General features: G+C 43.0%; 1 protein-coding gene and 1 long non-coding RNA gene across 2 annotated transcripts in view; both read right to left on the bottom strand.

Annotated features, from left to right (window-relative positions):
- Window positions 1-1535: 1535 nt before the first annotated feature.
- Window positions 1536-2630, bottom strand: LOC308479020. The gene is made up of 2 exons (XR_013987434.1): window positions 1892-2630; window positions 1536-1773 (listed from the first exon to the last, which is right to left on the bottom strand). It is a non-coding gene; the product is annotated as an uncharacterized lncRNA (long non-coding RNA).
- A 1117-nt stretch (window positions 2631-3747) lies between these two features.
- Window positions 3748-21584, bottom strand: part of PIGU (phosphatidylinositol glycan anchor biosynthesis class U) — a 30505-nt gene continuing 12668 nt past the window's right edge. The window contains exons 6-12 of the mRNA XM_081009269.1: window positions 19532-19632; window positions 18899-18996; window positions 17968-18122; window positions 15919-16062; window positions 12198-12322; window positions 10761-10903; window positions 3748-5393 (exon numbers count right to left, since the gene is read on the bottom strand). Coding sequence (XP_080865395.1) covers window positions 5280-5393; window positions 10761-10903; window positions 12198-12322; window positions 15919-16062; window positions 17968-18122; window positions 18899-18996; window positions 19532-19632 — 880 coding nt within the window. The 3' untranslated portion in view covers window positions 3748-5279. The remainder of the gene's footprint in view (window positions 5394-10760; window positions 10904-12197; window positions 12323-15918; window positions 16063-17967; window positions 18123-18898; window positions 18997-19531; window positions 19633-21584) is intronic.

The following is a 21584-nucleotide window of genomic DNA, read 5'->3' as shown; positions in this document are numbered from 1 at the left end:
CTTTCATCCTCCTCAGTGCAGGCAGAAGCCACTTCCCCATGGCTGCTGGCACCAATTTATTCATGCCGTATAGCTTTTATAGCCTGCCAGCTTGACAGCCTGCTGTACAGATCCTTCCATGTGTAGGAAAGCAATCTCGTTATTAGAACAAACCCTTCCCTGTTAAAAGTCATCCCAATTCAGTACATTGCTGCTCCTCATAGCCCTTGGGAAGCCTGAGTTTGACCTGTCCTGAGCTTATGGACCCAAACTAATTTGGGATGGCGTGCTAGTACAGTCATTAGGAATCCAGGTCCAGATTCATCTCCTGCCATTCACAAACTGCGCTGTGAGAAACCCTAGGGTTTTTTGGAAGCTCATCAAAGATCCCTCCATGAGATCAGCAATAGTAAGATGCTCTAAAAGGAAGATTGCCAGCTGCTTGCCATCCATCTTTCATTGCATGTGAGTGTTGGCTATGATCCACGTTGGTAAGCAACAGGTCCGACGACGTAGGTTGGGTCTAAAACTTGCCCTATAATTCTGTACCAAATCCATACCAAACATTCTCCTGCTTCTTGACTTGCCTCTTCCTCTCGTTCTAACATACCTGGTTCTCTTTCTCTTTTCCTCTCCCCCTAAACAACCTCCTTTTTCACTTCTTGGGGGGTATGTGTGCAGCCTTTGCTTTTTGATTTCCCTGTCGCAGCCTAGCAAGTTATTGACCCTCTGCAAAAATGGCCACCTGCATTGGAGAAGGACAAGTGCAAGCCTCAAATTATTCTACACGGTTCACATGGGAAACAAAATGGCTGATGCCATGGCAACCGCTCAGTGCCAAGATGCTGCAGCTCCAGGGCTTCTGCATGCCAGCCCAGATTAGGATTTAAGAGGATGAAAACGAGGGGGATGGGGAGAGAAACTCTAGAATCAGGACACCGCCGAGCTAAAGCAGGGGGAAATATTATGTTACATTAATTACATTTAGCTAAAAGGTTTTAATAGCCCTTGGGTAAGGACGGACTAGAGACGCTCTCGACTAACCATTACACGTGCACACTTCCAATGTCAGCTTCCAATTACCTCTTATGTACTGCAAATAATATAAATACCATTAGACCATCATTCCACTCGCAGTCCTAAATAGAATAATGCACCTGAGGCAGTGGTCATTCTCCAGTTTACAAAGACAGCATGAATCCTCGAAACGCCCATAAGTGAAAGGGGCAGACCAGCTGAGAGGGAAATGAACTGTATTGCAGACCACGGTAATCTTTCTGTCAATTGATCAGTTTTCCCGTTCACAACCAAGGGCTTAAGTCTTCTGACAAGGCAGCCATTTTGAAAGCCAAAAGCTATCAGGTAATGCTGACACATGGCTCAGACTGCTCTGCCAGCTTATGCTTTCCCCTAAATAAGTGATACATTTGGACTCAAATGAAGGACATCCATTTTGTTCGGTGGATGCAACATTCTGAAGCATCAGTGACAATCGGGGATGTTCAACAGCTGGGCAGAACCAGATGTTTTAACAAACGACAGCATTTAACCACAACTCTATAATAGTATTTATGCTTCACTTTTACGTTGGTTAAAGCATGTCACATATCCTAGCAACCTTTATGCCAAACCCTGTAAGGTAGGCCATCTTTTATTATTTTTGACCTTTGGTTCAAAAAGTAGACTAGGCATACAGTGTCATTTGTTCTTGCGATTCCCATACTGCTCCCAAAGGGTGATGGTAATGCTGAGGCAGAATGGCTTACACAGGCATGGCCAAACTTGGCCCTCCAGCTGTTTTGGGACTACAACTCCCATCATCCCTAGCTAACAGGACCAGTGGTTAGGGATGATGGGAGTTGTAGTCCCAAAACAGCTGGAGGGCCAAGTTTAGTCATGCCTGGCTTACGACAACCCTGAAATGTAGTCCACTGTTCTCGCAGTCAGGTGATCATGCCTTGAGAAGAGCACTACGGCGAGCCAAGCCAGAGACTACAAAACCAGAGACTATGATAAATGCATGGTTTGAATGTGGCCTCTCAGCCTCTCTTACACACACACACACACACACACACACACACACACACAGTAGCACATCAAACAGATGCAGCAGTACTTCATAAACACATGCAACATTCACAGAGGCTCCCTCCCCTGTTTATTGTCTTCCACTGCTGTTGAGCGCTGAAAACTGATATATTTCTTTTGGGAAACAGGCTCAACCAGGGAGGCATCAATCCACCCAAGAGTGTTGTGTTGCAAAACATACCCTCAGTAAATGGCTGATTAAAATAGGAACCCGAAATCCCCCAATTTTATCCAAACCAGAAAAAGCTACATCCTTGCAATACCCTTGAATTTTTTCACACGAGCAGCCAATACCATACATTTATAAAATGCCTTGGTAAGACACAAAAATGGTTGTAAATATAAGATGCCTGCCTCACAATGCACAGTGCTTAAACCGCTATGACTGCCGTTTTTCGTCAGAATTTTCTTAACCTTGGTCAGGTTGCGTACCCCTGGCAGGTTCTTCAATGGCGACAAGAGTGTTGGAAAAGCCAGACGTTTTACCTGCAACAGAAGTGAACCAAATGCTCGTGGAGTGGAGGTGCATGCAAGAAGGCGGTGGATGAGCTGGGTGCATGCACTGAGTCTATACACATGTAGTTAGGATGAACGTAAGGGTGGTGGGGCCCTGAAACAGCCAACCTTCAATTCATCACCTTGTTTACTGGCGGCATATTGGGAGGTGGTCATTTAGGAGGCACAAGGGCAGTGGTGGGGTGAGGGAGCTTCTGACCGCTTTCAAATTTAGAAGTGCTCATCATACACGCTTGCATCAATGGCGGATCTTGGGGTCTCAAATTTCAGTGGCAGCCTGTGCGATGCCAAAATTTGGCGCCCCTTCACCTCTCACACTCCGTTGTAAATCATAGTTGTGGTGCCCCTGGTGGCAATCTGCACCCAGTGCGACCGCACCAGTCATGGTCCCCTAAATCCACCTCTGCTTGCATCTTTTCAGGAAGGAAGCTCAGAGCTCTCCTGTCATCCTGTCCAAGCTGCTGAGAGTTGGTGGCTTTTTTATTTTATTTTAAGGTGTGTAGGGGGAGACAAAAAGGGGGAAATAAAGGTAACAAGCCTTCCCTGCTGCCACTGTAAAGCTCTTCTCGAAAGCATCAGGAATCACTTTGTGCTGACACCCCCTGCCATCTGACGGACAAACCCAAAATATTATCTGCCCTAAATTCAGATGAACTTTGAAAGAGGGAGAGAACAAGACAGGGAGCACACACAAGTCAGGAGTGGAAATGTTGTCGGAATATTGCTTGAGTTACACTGTGCCCGCAACCCACCTGTACAGTTGAGCTGAAAGGGAGTCTTCCTCGGAAAGCCCTTCAAAACTCAGACTCAAGTACCGTAGTCTCCATGCACTTCTTTCAGACAAGGTTATGTCCTGGAAGCCCTGCCTAGGTAAAAGCCAGCCCGTTATGGAGGTCTTCTAGATTAGGGGTGGAGGACCCTTTTCAGGTCACATTCCTTTCTTGGCAACCTTCGGGGGCCACATCTTATGGTGGGTGGGGCCACAGGCAAAAAGTGGACAGAGCAATGAATATAAATTTTGCCTTTGTAAGGTAGGCTAGTTTCACACACCTCTCTTCCATCCAGACAATACCTCTTGCTCATCAGAATTCAAAGGCGCATTCCAAGAAGGCCCCTGGGTCTGAACTTCCCCACCCCTGTTCTAGAAAATCACTAAAAGTGCAATTTAATAAGGCAAGCTTTTTTATTTTTATTTTTAAAAAATCCCTTCTGAAAGATTGCTTTAATACACTGTAAGAGAAAGGAAGCTATAGCCTGTGGAGCAACTTTGCAAAAAAAAAAAAAAAAAAAAAAAGACAGTGGGCACATTAAATTGCAGATTCAGTGGGTCTGAAATTAATCTCTTCTGCTTATAGTTATAAAGGTGGAGTGGTTTTGTCACTGGGCCTCTTCTGGGCTTTAGGAGTTTGGCTGGGTCTCGTTTGGCTACCCGGTGAGGGAACCACACCATTGGTAAAATTAAAATGTCAGAGAAAGAAACTAGCCGTAGCAGTGCTGGGTTAGAATAGTTAAAAATAGCAGCCATCTCCAAACAAAAATACCTGTCTCTTGGTTACTGAAGGGAAGTGAACCAACTGAACACACAAGCATTAAAAGCGGGTGGGATGGGGTAGCCATTTTTGCATAGCTGCTTTTCTAATACAGTCACAATTTACTGCTTCTCCTACTAAAACAGTAACACTTTGGGTAGAATATGTAATGGTTATAACTACTGTTGGGCCCAAACATTCCATTAACAGCACTCCCACTTTTGTGCTTTCTGGCCTCAAATCTTAGGTTGGGAAGAGCTTGGAAGAATAATTTTCCTATGAATCTTAAAAGCTGAATGGATTATGTAGCCCAGCCATGACCTCTCTGGTCAATATGCATTCACTTTGGGTTTTCTGTAACTCTTAATTTTCATTTTCGTAAGACTGCACATGAATGATTCATTTGCATGTCCATAGTGTTTCCCCATTAAAGAAAAGTGAACAAGTTTGATCCACCTGGTGATTCCACCAAACGTCCTCCGAATTCCTGGGTTACAAGCAGCAGAATGCAAATCTCCATGACTCCCAGGCTGCTTCCACTGGGCAGCTCCACTCTGACGCACATCAAACTGACCATTTGTCCAGAGCACAAAACTGCACACAGAATACTTGGGGCCTCCCAGTCTCCAGTATCAGTGCAAGGAGAATAAGTGTCCAAGAGTAGCTGCCCATTCTCTCCCGAGGGCGCAAGGATCCCTGTACATCAGGCAGACGAGCTGCCAATTCAAGCAATGGAAGCAGAGCAGCAAGAGGAACCAAATAAATGCTTGCTGAAGTTATTCCTTTCCTCAAGGAGAAAATTCCCAGGAGTTTCCCAAGAAATAATAATAATAATTTAAAAAATCACCACCCATGGCCTTGTCACTTGCCTGGATGCAAGACCCCTCCTTGGTGTCAGTTCAAATGCATTTCATCAAGTCCCGAGGAATTATCCAGAACTGATGAGTGGCATTCGCAGCGGTGACAAGAAGATACTGATGCAGCTGTGGGCCACCCAGGTGGGCTGTTCAACCCGTTCTCATGCTCTCTGCATCATGCTTTGTACCAGCACTGAATTGGTTATTCCCCAAACAGGAGCCCGTTCACCATACGCAAAAAAAGGTATCTCCCCACCCCTCCCCAAGTATCATCCATTGTCTGTTCCCGCAGTCGCATCAGATGCCAACTTTATTTGAGAACCAGCATGGGGTCTGTCCTGTCTTTTCGAATTAAGTAGATTCCGTGAGTGAGGTAGTACTCCCTCTGCAGGAAGGCGTAGAAATAGTCTGAGATGAGCAAGATCTGCAGGGGAAGAGAAGAAAACACAGGCAGGAGTGACACCTGATTCATTCGGAACAAAATGGCTGCACATCCAGACCAAGACATGCTGTACTTTACACTATCAATGTTTATTTGGTTTATATTTACTGAACTATTATAGACACAAGCCAACCTGCATAGCAGTAAGGCTTTTAAACCATAAAAACATTACCAGTAACAAAAGGGTGTTAAAGCTACTCAAGAATAGCCAGATTGTGTGTTGAAGCAGTAAGGAAAAACCCAACAATGCTGCATTATCTTAACAATTTTATTCTGGAATGCTCAATCTGTTCTGAGAAGAGCTGCCGTAGATGCTGTGGCTAACAACCAATGCAACCCTCAGGCTGAAAGAGACCAGCAACTCCTGACCTGTAAGGCTACCCAATGTCCTGATTTCCTAGGAAGATTAATTTCTTCAGAAGAAGCACTATAAACAATCCTCCTTAAATGCCTTTTCTTTTTAGAACTCAGTGACATATCAAAGTGTAGCTGGGGGAATTCAAAATGACCTTAACAGATTGGAGAACTGGGCACAAGCTAACAAAATGAATTTCAATAGGGAGAAATGTAACATTCTGCACTTAGGCAGGAAGAACCAGATGCACAAATATAGGATGGGGGACACCTGGCTTACTAGCAGTATATGTGAAAAGGATTTAGGGGTCTTGGTGGACCACAAGCTTAACAAGAGTCAACAGTGTGATGCAGCAGCAAAAAAAGGTAACGCTATTCTAGGCTGCATCAACAGAAGTATAGCGTCCAGCTCAAGGGAAGTAATAGTACCACTCTATTCTGCCTTGGTCAGACTACACCTAGAATACTGTATCCAATTCTGGGCACCACAGTTTAAGAAGGATGTTGACAAGCTGGAACATGTGTGGAAGAGGGCAACCAAGATGATCAAGGGTCTGGAAACTAAGCCTTACCAGGAGCACTTGAAAGAGTTGGGCATGTTTAGCCTGGAAAAGAGGAGACTGAGAGGAGATATGATAGACATCTTCAAATATCTAAAAGGCTGTCACATGCTTGTTTTCTCCTGTTCTGGAGGGTAGGACTCGAACCGATGGCTTCAAGTTGCAAGAAAAGAGATTCCGACTAAACATTCGGAAAAACTTTCTGACAGTAAGAGCTGTGTGACGGTGAAAGAGACTCCCAAAAGAGGTTGTGGACTCTCTTTCCTTGGAGGTTTTTAAGCAGAGATTGGATGGTCATCTGTCATGGATGCTTTAGCTGAGATTCCTACATTGAAGGAGATGGACTAGATGACTTTGGGTCCCTTCCATCTCTATGATTCTATGAATAAATATATTGTCGCATCATAGTTTGTGAGAGAGCAAGGTCTAATAGAAACCACGTATGCATTCAGCCGACATATCCCAGCAATTTTTTTTAAATATAAAAATTTATCAGCACCCTTTCCACTAACCCTTTCTGCTACAGTTGGCTGCTACTGTCCACACCAGCAAAAGAAGCATGAAGGCTGAGAGCTTGGGGAGTGGACAGGACAGAATTGTGTCCCCCACACTTGTTTGCGTTCAGAACATAGGCACCTTATATTTCTCCAACACAGTAGCAAATGTTTTAATGGCTTCCAGTGTGCTGTGCACCTGACCCCTGGAGCATTTCATTTTGACCCAATTCTTCCTCTTGCAATTAATATTCAAAAAGACAGCACACCTGTCACTCTGCATGAAGGAGACTGAAAGTAACCATCTGTGCAGAAAACCATCTACTCAAGCAAAAGAAACCAAGAGGACCTAAAAAGCTTGCAATTTCCAAGGTACACTTTTAAACACAAACAGAGGTCATGCTGGCTGGGGCTGATGGGAGCCATAGGTTCCCATCCCTGACCTAAATATATCCAGCTGTAAGTCACTCCATATTTATATACTGCAGGTCTTCCATGGTTAAACTCAAAAGATGAAGAGGAGATGTGGATTCCCGGAAACCTTAGGGACAAGCGGTGAAGGGATAAAGTAGTCATCAGTCAAACAGTGTCACATACAGTATGGAGTGACTCTGAATGGGGATTTGAACTTCAAAACCTAACACTCTCAACTAGTTTACACAAACAGCAGATGAGATGATAGACCAGTGTGGACTGCACAACTCCAGACTGCAGCTGAAGGCTCACAAAAATCTTCATAGGAAGCTACCTTATCCCGAATCAGAGCATCTACTTTAGTGCTGTTTCCACAGACTGATGGCGGCATTTCTGGATTTGTGCTGGGAAACTCTCCCAGTGCTACCTAGAGAACCTGGACCTTCTGCATGGAAACCTGGAGCCTTCTGTGTACATCAAGGTTTCCCAAAGTGGTCAATATTGATCCCCAGAGGTTGATGGGAGGTTGATAGTTAGCAGTACAAGTGGTCAGGGATGATGGGAATTGTAGTCCAAAAACAGCTGGAGACCCAAGTTTGGGAAACCCTGCCTTAGACATACTGGACAAAGTGAAGGACTGCGGCTTAGGCTGAAATCCAAGGTACACTCTCCTTGGAAAATATCCCCACTGAACTGCGGAAGCATATCTAGGCTCAGGCTGCTAGAGGAGATGAAGAATAGTGGCAGAAACAACTTATGACTCTTGCAATTGGATTTGGAATGCACAGCTTCCCAAATACTTCTGTCTAGCCTGCAGGCTCATACTGGTCCTCAGAGCACTTCTGTTTTAATTTGTTAAGAAACCCGCTAGCTATATTTGCAATGACCATGGGACGCTGTCTTGTAGCTTAGTAGCATAGGCACTGTCTGGCAACAGTTCTCCAGGGTTTAAAGTAGGAGCCTTTCCCAACACAAATGAAGATTCCAGGGATCCTTTAGTGTGCAATGTATGTGCTCTATGGCCCCTCCCCAAATTCTAGAAGTTTAGACCCTCTTTTTTTCCAATTCAAGGTCCCATATGGGATTCAAACCCAGAACCTCTTGCATCTAAAGCAAGAACCACTGGAGACCAAGTTGGTTACAAAGACAATACAGTGGTGCCCCGCAAGACGAATGCCTCGCAAGACGGAAAACCCGCTAGACGAAAGGGTTTTCCGTTTTTGAGTTGCTTCGCAGGACGAATTTCCCCATGGGCTTGCTTCGCAAGACGAAAATGTCTTGCGAGTCTTGAGATTTTTTTCCGCTCCCCCCCTTTTTCTAAGCCGCTAATAGCCTTTTAGCAGCTAAGCCGCTAAGCCGCTAAGCCTTTAATAGCCGCTAAACCGCTAATAGCGCTAATCCGCTAAGCCGCTAATAGGGTTGCTTCGCAAGACGAAGAAACCGCTAGACGAAGACACTCGTGGAACGGATTAATTTCGTCTTGCGAGGCACCACTGTAAATGCTTTAAAAAAGACACCACAAAGCTAATAAAAAGTGGACAAGTATACACTGAATTCACTCTGCGTTGCAATCTTGCTATTTCTAAGCCTATGTCATAGGCAGTTTAGGGATGGAGGAACACAGTCATTTTTGTCTTTTCAAGTTAGAAATTCTAGTGTAAAAGTTATCAGACAGTAAGTCCCACACATTCACTAAATACTGGTATTGACAAGATTCATGCACACAATATGCAGTTCAATTAAATTTAATATGCAGTTCAATTAAATTTAACTAGGTTGATCAGAGTATGTATATAACAATCTGTGGTATGTATATAACATATCAGTTAGGGACTGCAGAAAAATTGTTGTTTCACTAATTACCCCATATCTTTAAAGCTGCAGTTTGGATAAGTATCTCAGGGCCTATTGCTCTCCAGTGAGGTTCCTGAAAGTGATGTATTTCTAACGATCTCCTCTGCCTTTGTACCAAACACTCACAACAGTTTTTATTCTAATTTCTTTAATATATCAGCTTTTTTCCCCCTAAGCAGGCCCAAGTTAAAAGAATGCTCAGTGCAAATGACCAATTTGCCAACCCCAGAGACTGGCAAAGCAACTATATGTCCCTTTTAATATTAAAATGAACATTTAATACCTTTCAGGAGAAAAATCAAACCAAACTGTTTTGCAAGAAATTATCTTGAAGCTAACAGGAGATCAGCAACAGGGAGAAATTTAATTGTTTTTGTTGGAACAGAAATAGATGCAACAATGAAATTTGGAGAGGGGCGTTGCTTCAAATGATGAAATATACAATTAAAGTAGACAGATGGAGTAACAGGAGACCTAGTCTAGAAGCCAAAATCTCCACTCAAGTGGATTATTACCTTGATGTACTGAGCACAAGGAGAACAAAAGACGACTATGTGACACCCCTTTGGCATTAGCTTACATACCATGCAAGGATGCACAAATCATGGGAGGCCCACAGTCACATCTGTAATACTCCGCTCCCTACTAGTTCACAGCAAAATCTGCTTAACGCAAAGGAAATTCGGAACCTCTGATACAGAACACTCCAGCACAGTGAGCAATACAGCTAAGAAGGAGATCTAAAGCAATTGCAAGATTGCTGCGGTGCCCCTTCCCATTCCTGGTGACCCAACATTTAGTAACAGTGGAGCACTCCTGGCTGCACAGTGAAATGTGGTGAGCCAGATAAGAGCAGATGGGTCCAGGGAGCTAGCAAGCCAAATCGAAAAATCCACCTATAACAAGGGAAACAACTGCTTTTCTAAGCTGCCATGCCCCAAATCAGAATGTACAAGAAGAGCATTCAGATAACAAGATCCTGCAGTTACACTTCCCCATTTTTGTTCTTATGCCATATAGATCTGGGACCAAAAGAGAGACAGGAGATGCAGGACAAAACACACAACATGAACACATTTTGACAAATCACTTTTCAAAGGTAAGATGCTAGCTAGGCAGCCCTGTCTTCACTAAACATAAAATATGCGCCAAGAAAACATGAATAAATTATGCAAACTGAGCATACCTGACTATATTATTATTAAATTTATTCCAGGCATTATATAGGAATTTAGGAAGTAGCTTCATGCTGAGACAGACCATCGGTCCACTTAGTATTGTCAAAACTGGCACAGGCAGCAACTCTTGAGGATTTAAGACAAGTGCCCCTCCAGACTTTACCTGGAGATGCCGAGGTTTGAATCTGGGACCTTCTGTATACAAAGGAGATATTCTCCAACTAAGCTCCGGCCCATGGGACAGGCATGGAACTGTGTGAGGCAACTTAACAATGAAATCTTACACATCCCCCTCCGACTCTGGAGATTTCACTAGATATTACACATGCGCATGCGCACACACACATGCATGCACACACACACAGACACTTTCTAGCCTATTGCTGTAATGCCAAGATTCCTATGATATTTTATTTCTGTGTCCAGTACAAAATCTATTACAAGGAACTTAAAAGAGGGCTACTTAAACCTCACCCACCACCTTGTTTTACTAACCTGTCCTACGTTGAACGTCAAAGTGATGGCGTAATAAAAATTTGAGTTGGCACTTCCTGCGTAAATCCAGAGATGCCATAAAACCGGGAAGAGTAGGGAGCAAACAATGAGCACACAGGAAAGGATGAAGACATTCCGGAGGACTGCAACAAAAAGCAGAGGCGTCATTAAAAGTGGTTAGCTGGTATACTAATGAGTCCTTGGCATTGTACCACACCAACTACAATGGGGTGGCAGATACTAATTTAGAGGGTTGTTCCAGAGACAGCTGCTATAGAAATCCCTCTAGTTAGAATAAATAATTAACTGCAATTCCTGTGTCACATGAAAGCGTTGACAGGCTTATTCTGCACTCATTTCCCAATGCCACCACCCCATCGCTTCCACGTTTTTTATTTGAGCAGGTGCAACATACAAAAAGTCTAAGCAATAACACTGGAAGATAAATAAAGATGGGGATTGAATGGAAAGCTAAATTTGGACCAAACTTTTCCCGTCTTAAAATACAATGAAACATTTTGTATAGCTTTTGCAGAGCATTTCCTTTTTTACTTTTCAGACACACTAGTCATGCCAGCACAAGACAATTCCCATAACTAATGTTGGTTGTTGATGAAGCGTTTCAATTTACTTACTTGCTTCTGATATTGATATAGTGCCTTTTAACAAAAAAATGTTCCCAAGGCGATTCATTGACAAAACCAGTTTAAACACTTTTAAAGTAAAACTGGGGGGGGGGGGGGGTTGAAAATTATTTGTATGCATTCTGATGAAACTAATTATCAGTAGATTTCATGATACTTGATCCTACCAAAATTGCTTGAGTAGCCGGGCTGAACTCAAAAGTGAACTAAAAAAGAAACAGGTTAAATTCTTAATCCAAAACACAGTCAGCCACAGCTGAACAATTGAGATTACAACACCTGCCCCCAAGCAAGTCACTCCAGGAAGAAAAACAAATGCTTCCTGTTGTGAAAGGAGGCTGGATCACTAGAATTTGTCAACGTCATCACAGCAGGCAATTAAAGCCATCTTGAAGAATGATTTATTCTCAGTCTGCATACATACAGGGAGGGAGAAAGAAGAAGAGCAAGTGTCAATTGCAAAGCTGCAGCTGAACAGCCAGAATGATGAAATGCCAGAGCTCTGAGCTGCAACACACACACACACACTCCGGTCCAATTTTAGATCCGCACAAACGAATCACTTTTGAATTCCATTGATCTCACTGGGAAAGATAAGCATGTGCTTGGTTCTCTCCTACTGAAATCAAAAGGTCTTAGAACTTTGGCTGAATCATTCCTCTGTCGTTTTAAATGCTACTTTACACCCGCTTTCCAACAAGGAACGGCAGTCACTAATGGCTTTTCCAAGGTGGGCAAAAACGACCGGATTAGGGATGGAGGAGGGGAAAGAATAAAATGCAAAATAACTTACACTGATACAGGTGGCTCCAGAGTGGAAGGAAGGCCATGTAAAGGGCAATGTCTCCCACAGTTGGGTAGGACTTGAAGATGGAAATTATGGCAAGTTGAACAAACATGAAGAAGATGGGGTGCTCCCTAGAGGGGGGAAACAGAAAAGGCTGTAAATAACTGGATGGTGTAGATGCTGCAGGAATGGTAGAGGCTGCTGTACTATCAGTGTAACCAGCTGGCCTTCTAACAGCAAAATTAAAACCTTTAGGCAGGGATAGCACCATTTCACACTGGGGTGGAAAACAAATGTTTGAACACTCCCTGCATCAAAGCTCTTTGTCTGGGGAAATCTGCCATGTCAGGATGGAGCCTAGCCTTCTGTGGTTTGTGCTCCCTGCCACCAGGAGTATTTAAAATACAAAATTTGCCCCCCTCCTTCTTCCAGCATTCAGACATAGTTTAGCCTCACCTGTGATATGTACACTCTAGCTATGAGTTTTTGTCGTATTGCCACCATTATTTCATTAGATGACATCATATGCACTCAACATGAGTACAGGTTTGGTAGCGTAAGGAAACATGGTGGACAGAATTGGGTGTAGACAACGACAGAGGCAGCAGAGTGCATGTGTGCAGAAAGACCTACACCACAACTTGAGAGTCTAGCAATACAGTCTGAGAGAGGGGCAAACTCTTATGATGTACCCTTCCAATGCACGAAGCTCTGACTGCTGCACCAGTGTGGTGAGCAGCTAAAGTCTTCAAGCAGGACCTGGGAGATGAGGGTTCAAATCCCTTATCAGCCATGAAGCTCACTGGGTGACCTTGGGTTAGCCATTGAACAGTATTCCACATATTTGGACAAGGATTTCTGCTTGTGCAAAGGCAGATCCCCTCCCTTTCCTGCACCAATGAACGCCATGTGCCATCCCCAAATCTTCTCCAGAGGATTGAAGGAACCCCTGGAACGTATTTAAGGGGAACAGAGAGGAAGGAGAACATTTTATAGAACAATGAGCAATCCTTGCCCTGACAGAACATTTTCTTATCCCTACTTTGACTGAAAAACACTCTCACAGTCTTATCTACTTTACAGGGTTGTCGGGAGAATAAAATGGGGAGGAAGAGAGCCACGTATGTCACCTTGAGCTCTCTGGAGGAAATGGAAAAATAAAATAAATCTCCTACCCTTCCACCAAGGAACTCAGGAGTGGCGTGACTGTAGCTGTCCCAATTTATCCTTACAATAAATTGCAAGCTGGGTGACCTGTGAGCTAACTTAGGCCGAGAGACTTGCCCAAGGCCACCCGCTAAGATTCATGGCTCAGCTCCATTGCTCCATCTCCCATGCATCACGCTGGGAGTCCTTGTGCAAGAAGCATGCAGAAGCATGGCTGCCTTCTGACTTCGACAAGGCAAAGATGATGCCTACAAACTGAATGGCAATCACATCCCTTTTCAAAATAACGTCACATGAGACTGGGCCTATAGTATGTGTTGTGGCTATAGTTGACGAGGAAAGGAGATATTAAACTAGATTGAAATATCTGGGCAAAATCAGACTGATCACAGTTGCTGGGAAGTGAAAACATGGTGTGAAAGGGACAGACGACGGTGCCTTCAAACTGAGAGAGACTACGGTGCCATCACACTGCAGTCACAACATGGGGTCACATGAATCCCTTCCATGCTATTCTTAGCTTTGCAAGCACATGGGACAGGCAGAGTGTGGCATGACTCCAACCAAGAAGGACAAAATGGATCTCCCAAGACTGCAACTTAATAATGGAGGTTTCTAGGCCTCTAGGCCTTTCCTAGGCATCCTTGCATTTTATCTTCACAACCACCCTGTGAGATAACAAGGCTATCAAGCTAATTTCACAGCTGAGGCCAGGGTATTTTAACCCAGGTCTTCCAAGGACAAGTAAAAAAAACACAGTGACTTTAAGTTCTGATTTGCAGAACTATGTATAGTGATTTCTTAAGTTTTATCTCATAGCTTTCATTTTCAGAAAGCTCGGCCCAGTATACCTGAAGGAGCGTCTCCACCCCCATCGTTCTGCCCGGACGCTGAGGTCCAGCGCCAAGGGCCTTCTGGCAGTTCCCTCATTGCGAGAAGCAAAGCTACAGGGAACCAGGCAGAGGGCCTTCTCGGTAGTGGCGCCCGCCCTGTGGAACGCCCTCCCATCAGATGTCAAAGCGATAAATAACTACCTGACATTTAGAAGGCATCTTAAGGCAGCCCTGTTCAGGGAAGCTTTTAATCTGTGATATTTTACTGTATTTTTTGTTTCTATGGAAGCCGCCCAGAGTGGCTGGGGAAACCCAGCCAGATGGGCGGGGTACAAATAATAAATTATTATTTATTATTATTATTATTATTATTATTATTATTATTATTATATTATACAGCCAAAATATAGCTGCAAAGGGAAGCATTCACCTGAGTCCCATCAGCGGAAGCCCTGCATAAGGACTTCCACCTGCGCAGTGGGATTTCCACCTTCTGTCCCCACATGCACCCTCTGTCCCACCAAATTGGCTCTGGGGGTTGAGAGAACCCCTGGAAAAGTGTGTGGGAAGAGGAGAGGGGGATTGTTCCATCTAGTTTGCAAATACAAAACATCCGTCACCCACGGTCAACATATCAATACACAACATGGCAATGCTTTGATAGCACCTCAGAGACAGCTTACTTATTTTGCGAGCAAGATACTTTCATAAGATGCATGAAACAGATTGACAAAGTGGCACATTCATGAACAACTCTGAACAGTCTAGGCTCTTAAGCATAATATAACTACTCGGATTTTTAGATTGAACTGTTATTATGAAAGTCTTATTTTAATATCTTAATTTTTTTATTGCAAACCACCCACTTGAGAGGGGCTGTGTAGCCCTGAAAGGCATACAGATACCTAAATAATAACAATAGATGAAGTTAAATGATGAAACAGTCTGTGTATAATTTTGTAGCAACAGGTTGCGACACATGAAACCTCATCCATACTTTCGTATCTTTTCCGTCCTCTGTAGCTCCAAATTATTTGAAAGACACAACATTTCTAATTAATAAATAATGAATACAAAGCAACATTTATGTCACTTTATTTAATTTACATTCGCCAGGGGAAGGAGATCATATTTTGAGCTACACAGCACTGTCAACCCTAACTACACCATTATTCCTCAGGAGGGATAAAAGAGTTAAATTAAAACCTCAAACTCAACACTGAATAATTCTGCTGTTATATGCAGAGTCTCTTTTATACAACAAATAAGGCTCAATTGTAAGCATGGCATCAGACATGTAAGAAAAACTTACGTGTGTTTGCTCCATCTCATTTGAATTGGATTGCATGTGCTGTGTAAGCATGCTATGGCTTCATGGTCCAGGTGAACACCATGGATAGCAGTTGAAGGTTCTGGCTGAAACATGAAGCCAGCTATGCGGAATGCAGCACATTTTTCTCTTACATGCACAGCATTATGTTAAACCAAGCTTCAGCTAAAAGAATAATAGTGATGTTCAACAAGGATTAGCCAAGCTAAAGTGAGCAATAAGACCCCTCCAGAAGAGAACACTGATCATTCCTGGTGATGGTTTTACACTACCTTGCACAGCAAAAGCTTTTGTCAGCAGCATTAAAAATTAACACTCCTGGCCAGCAGAAACTGAGGAAGCAGCAGCAGCAGCAGCAGCAGCAAAGAGAGAGGCAAGAGTAAAAGAGTCTACTTACTTTAGTTTCACCGACAAGGGAATAGTATAAAAGAAGACGTTGATCTGAAAGACGCACACGAAAAAGAGGCTGAAGTGCTCGAACATTTCAGCAAAGAAGTACCAGAAGAGGCCGACGTTGGGTGTCAGGTCTGGAACGGAAAGGCTGGAATGGATGGCACAATGTCACAATCAGGGAGTATAAATGCAGCTTAGTAGAACAGTAGATCAATGAACAATTGAGAGTAAAAACGGCACGTTAACAACAAAGACATTACAAAGACCTGGGACTGCCTTTAAAAATGGTTCAGAAACTTCAACTGGTGCAAAATATAACTGCCCACCCACAGGTTGTGGCTGGGAAGCTGGAGCATATTACACCCATATTATACCAGTGTCTGAGCCTGACTGAAAGCGCTCGTGGTGACATTTAAGGCCCTAAATAGTTTGAGACCCAGCCTATATTTAAAGGACCTCGTTCCCCACCTTAAAATCTGCTTCAGATGCCCCACTTAGGTGCCCACCTATAAAGATAGGCTGTTGTGCACATGGAACAGGGACTTCTTGGCCGTGGCCTCACAATTTAGAACTCAATTCTATATGAAGTTAGGAAACCTCCATCCTTTTGCTCCATCCTTTTCAAACAGGCCTTAAAGATCAATATTTTTACTGCTGCTTTTAGCAGCTAGTCTGTATCTCTCTCTCTCTTTGCCACACTCATGTCAGTTTCTGCTGGGTTTAGCAGTACTTTGGACTATTTAAAAGGTCTGGTTTTTCATCTAGTTATAACACTGCACTGTGGTTTAGCTTTTTGTATATATATTTGCAAACTGTTTTGGGAACAATTTGGTTTGAAAAGCAATCTATATATTTTTTTAAAAAATAAACAAAGCATTGCCTCCCCCACCCACCCAAAGCTAGGCTTTCCCCCATTATCTTCACTATGACATTTGCAGTTCCATTTCAATCGAAAATTTATTTCTGTGGGAAAACAGTGACACCTATTGGTCATAACAGCTTATTCAAGGAACACCATTGTCCTGTATTAGGTAAACAACAATGACTCTGAGGAACAACAACAACAACACAATGCACTGGGGACAAACATTTAGTTCTACATCTTTCCATTTCTAACGTTTCAAGTTGAAATATCTGGAGGCTGTGGGGCTTCTCATCTTTCCACTGTGCAAGCACATTCTGTATAACCTGTCCAAAGAACTGGTGCCTTTGAGGCAGTGCTCCTTATAGAATAACAGAATTGCAGAGTTGGAAGGGATCACGTGGGTCATGTAGTTTAACTCCCTGCAATGCAGGAACCTTTTGCTCATGTGGGGTTCAAACCCACGACCCTGATACTAAGTGTCTCATGCCCTACTGACTGTGCTATGTATCAGAAGCTATGCTTACCTAAAGGATGTAACAAGCAAAGCAACATCGGGTATTGTTTATTGCTTTTCCTTTCTTGTTAGCATTTAATACATTGAGCCATGTTTAACCCACACATAATCTAAACTCCTCTTAGACATTGGCTTTCTCCAGGAATTGTGACTACTTGAATTAAGAATATAAGATGATCCTTCTGGATCTAGTCCACTATTCTGTTCTCTCTGTGGCCAATCAGATGTCTATGGGAAGCACACAACTGCTCTTAAAGAGCCTTTGAACACAGCTTCTCTTAATTTACAGGATCTCCATTATAACAAATCTCAGCCTTATGAATGCTTGTTATCCAAACATCATTGAATGCTCTTTAGTTAAACAGCGCTACATAATTAGTCCTGTACACTAATTTACTTGAGCTCCTGTTTATCAAGTATCTTCCAAACCATCTTCCAAACTGTTTATCTTCCAAACAATTCAGATAAATGAAGTTGCACTATTCACCCAGCAATGAATCACCCCTAATTAACACGACATTGAACAAACATACGTATCTTTTAACAACAGGGGGCTTAATTCAATATTTTAACTGTTCTACTGTTTTGTGTTCTGAACTCACAAGTATAATAAGAAGCTCTTAAGGGGGACAGTGGTTTTACAGATGGACAGATCCAGTGCAAGTTCTACTTACATGAAACCATACACAGACGGAATAAAATCCCAAGAGTTGAGGAGGAAGAATGAGAGACAAATAATCACCACCAGGCTTCCCAAATACAGAGCTGCATACTGCATGGTGTAAAGCCAGAAGCCTTTGCTTTTCATTTTCACTGGTATGAACTGACGCTATTGGGGGAGAAACATCACAAAGTAAGTTTTTTGAAATGGAAACATATAATATGAAAAAACCCCACCTTTTCCAGATCAGGGTTTGCATATTTATGGAAGAGCGCCTGTAATACAGAAGGTACTTGTATTTTAATAATAGTGCAAAATCCTAAATATCTGGGAATGGTAGGGTAACAATGGGCTAAAAACCACTAAAAAATGGTTTGCAAAATTTTTTTATCAATCCCCAAATCTTGGGAAAATATCCTGTGCCCTCTGACTGAGAACCTCATTTAATCTGTTTTACAGGGCTGTGTAGATACATGAACAATTAAAGATTGCAAATGCATCTGACTCCCTCAGGGACTCAGATCAACATTCAGAAAAAGAGAAGTCAGATGCTTGTCATCTTCTACAGAAGGGCAAGAAAGAGAATTGTTGCCAACTGCAGGGCCTTCCTAGACTTAGTTGATTCAGAAGAAAAGACAGTCATCAAAACTCTCCCCACTTTAGCTAGATCAGCACAGGCAAATGCCTGGCGTTTCACAATTTGCTCAGTAACATTGGCCACAAGAGAATGGAAGAGTGCTCTGTCCCAGCCATGGCGAGCTGAAAACAACTTGCAGGTTGCTTTCCAGTTTGAGCTGTCTGCCCCCAAGGAAGTCTTGCAAACTGTTGGCAACTGGTGCCATTGTGGTACCTATTGGTTTGTGCTTGCTGCTCTTTCTGTTTGCTGATGGTTGATAGCAGAAGCTGTATTAAAAACATAGTTTTTGCTCCTGTAGAATGTTTACCTGCAATAAATACAGAACGGCTGGTGCAAACAAGGTGAGAGGGTACAGGGACTGGTATGTTGCTAAGGCCAGAAATACAGCACTGAGCAAGGCACTACCTGCAAAACAGGAAAACAAAATAATTGCGACAGCTGATAATCACTAGAATTTCCATACTCAAAAGGGCTTCTAAAATGGAAGCATTTGGTCAAAAAAGGAGATTGAAGGGTGCTAAGAAAAACATTCCCTCCATGTAAACATTGCAGATCGCCAGATGGAATGGTCTTCCCTCTCCTCCCTCTGTGTGCTGTTAACCTGACAATACTACACACCCCCAAGCCAATTTCAGGGGTCATGTAGGGCATGGGGGGGGGGATGAAGACCCACTGCACAAGTCCATTTTTGCCTCTGGCCCCGCCCACAACTGGCAATGTGGCTCTCAGAAAGCTGCCCAGAAGTGAATGTGGCCTTCAGACCGAAAAGGTTTTCAGTTGTGACATCAAAGACTGCAGAACCACAAACCTATCTGCGATCTGGTTTGCCTGACAGCTCAAACACAACCACACACTTATTTTCCGCATTTAAAGTGGCACATTTTTCAAATGTTATAAAAAGAAAAACTGAGAGGTATGCCATTTCCCCCACATCAATTACCTTTAATCGTTGCCAAAATGAAGAATGCAATTACGGTATTGTTGATGGCACAAGTGGACTTTGCAACGCAAGACATCACAGTATATGGATTCAAGAGATAACTGGAAAAGAGCAAAAATGCAAAGTCAAGGTCCCAGAATGCCTACTCTATCTCCCACTTCATCCTCTGACCTAGTTATTCTGTGAAACCTTTGGCCTAACCCTGTATTTGCATCCCCAGCCGATACAAAACTTAATTATGCATAATTGTATTTGCACATTCACCCTTTGCTTATCTAGCTTCTCCTTTCCTTCTCCTTCATCAAAAGGAGGTTATAAGCTGCTTAGGGTAGAGACTTGTACTTTTTCTTTTTGCTTATGTTACTCTGTACATTAAGGGCACTCTATAAAATAAGCAGCTGCAGATAAGGAGTTAAAACAAACCCCAAGCAATCAGGATTCTGCCATCTCTTCTTTATTTCTGGGTTGCACATGCTTTGTCATCCAAGACCCTGAACTGAAATGGTACCTTTGGGACCCTGCCAAGTTAAGTACTGCCCTTGCAGACAAACCTATTTTCCAGCACAGTACAAGACAATTACAAGAGTCTAAGGAGGAAAGGAGAATGTTAGAGGAGAAAGAGTACATTTAAAATGCAATCTCATTCGGAAGCGTGATGATGTAATAGGGGAAACTGACCTTTTGAATGCAAAGTGAGATTGGCAGGAGGTGAGATTAGGATGGGTAGAGGAATGGAAACTTTATATGTAGCGGAACTAAAAAATGTGAGTTTGAAAGGGCTGGATTGATATATTTTATACTCGTTCAGTTTGCACGCAACACTAAGCCAAACCATGGTTTAGTAGTGCAAACGAGCAAATGTGTGGGTTCCTAAAGAAAAGATCATGGTTGCTTTGCTCCTCCACCGGTCTCGCTGCTGAAGCTGCGCTACTGTGAGCTATGCCATGGTTTGGCCTAGCATTACATTTGAACGAGAGTTTGTGGCTCAAGACAAACCATGAGCTGTAGCCAAGTTTGTTTCCTATGATTCAGCAATCATGGTTTGTCTGGGGGAGATAAACCATCAGCCCACTGTCAAATGTAACCCTGACCCAAAGCATGGCTTATCTCACAGTATGGTAGCGATAGGACCAGAGCAGGACCAGAGTAGCCACCATGTTCTCTTTGGGAACCAAGGTTTGCTTACGTAAGATACATCATGGTTTGGCTTAGCGTTACATGGGAACCAGGTTGATGAAGTATTAGAAAGATTATGTTTTCCCTTTCCCCCTATGCATTTCCTCTTTCATTTATGCATATTATTTTTGACTAAGACTACAATTTTGTACACACTTATCTGGGAATGAAGCCAGTGGGATGTACTTCTGAGCAGACGTGTATGTGATTGCACTGTCAGGCTGCGAGCCTTTCAGACCTTGAGACTTCACCTACCTATCATTCCCTCTAATTGTAAATTCAGGTGGTGAATGTAATAATAATAATAATAATAATAATAATAATAATAATAATAATATTTATACCCCACCCATCTGGCTGGGTTTCCCCAGCCATTCTGGGCAGCTCCCAACAGAATATTAAAACATTGTTGTAGCTAACAATGGTCACCGAGAAACAAAAGGGGGGTATCAAAATGCGCAGGGAAACCCTGAGTTTTGCCAGAGTACAGGAAGACCCCAAAGGGGCAGCTCCCTCCCAGAAAAGCTCAATAAGGACTGAGCATGTTCAGTTTTCTGCAAGAAAAGAAAAATAGAAAACTGGGGAAAGACTGAGTGGAATGGCCTGGGGGAAGAGGGCATGGCTGGCTGGCTGGTTGGCTGGCACACTGAACAGAAGCAGTCTTACTGAGAGATGAGTAACACCTTGATGGAGGCCCCATTTCTTAATATACAATTACTAATACTTGTCCTTCCAAATTTGGTAATGGATAAACAGTAAAAACAGGGAGAAAATAGCATGCAACATCTTTAAGAAAAAATATGGTCTGCCACTGAATAGGTTTTATTAAAGAAATTAAGGGAACACAGAGAAGATGATTCAAGGACAATTATGTGCT

This window comes from Podarcis pityusensis (assembly GCF_964106645.2).
Source record: "Podarcis pityusensis genome assembly, chromosome: 6".
In the NCBI taxonomy this organism is placed as follows: domain Eukaryota; kingdom Metazoa; phylum Chordata; class Lepidosauria; order Squamata; family Lacertidae; genus Podarcis; species Podarcis pityusensis.
This window is presented reverse-complemented; position numbering and strand designations above follow the sequence as displayed.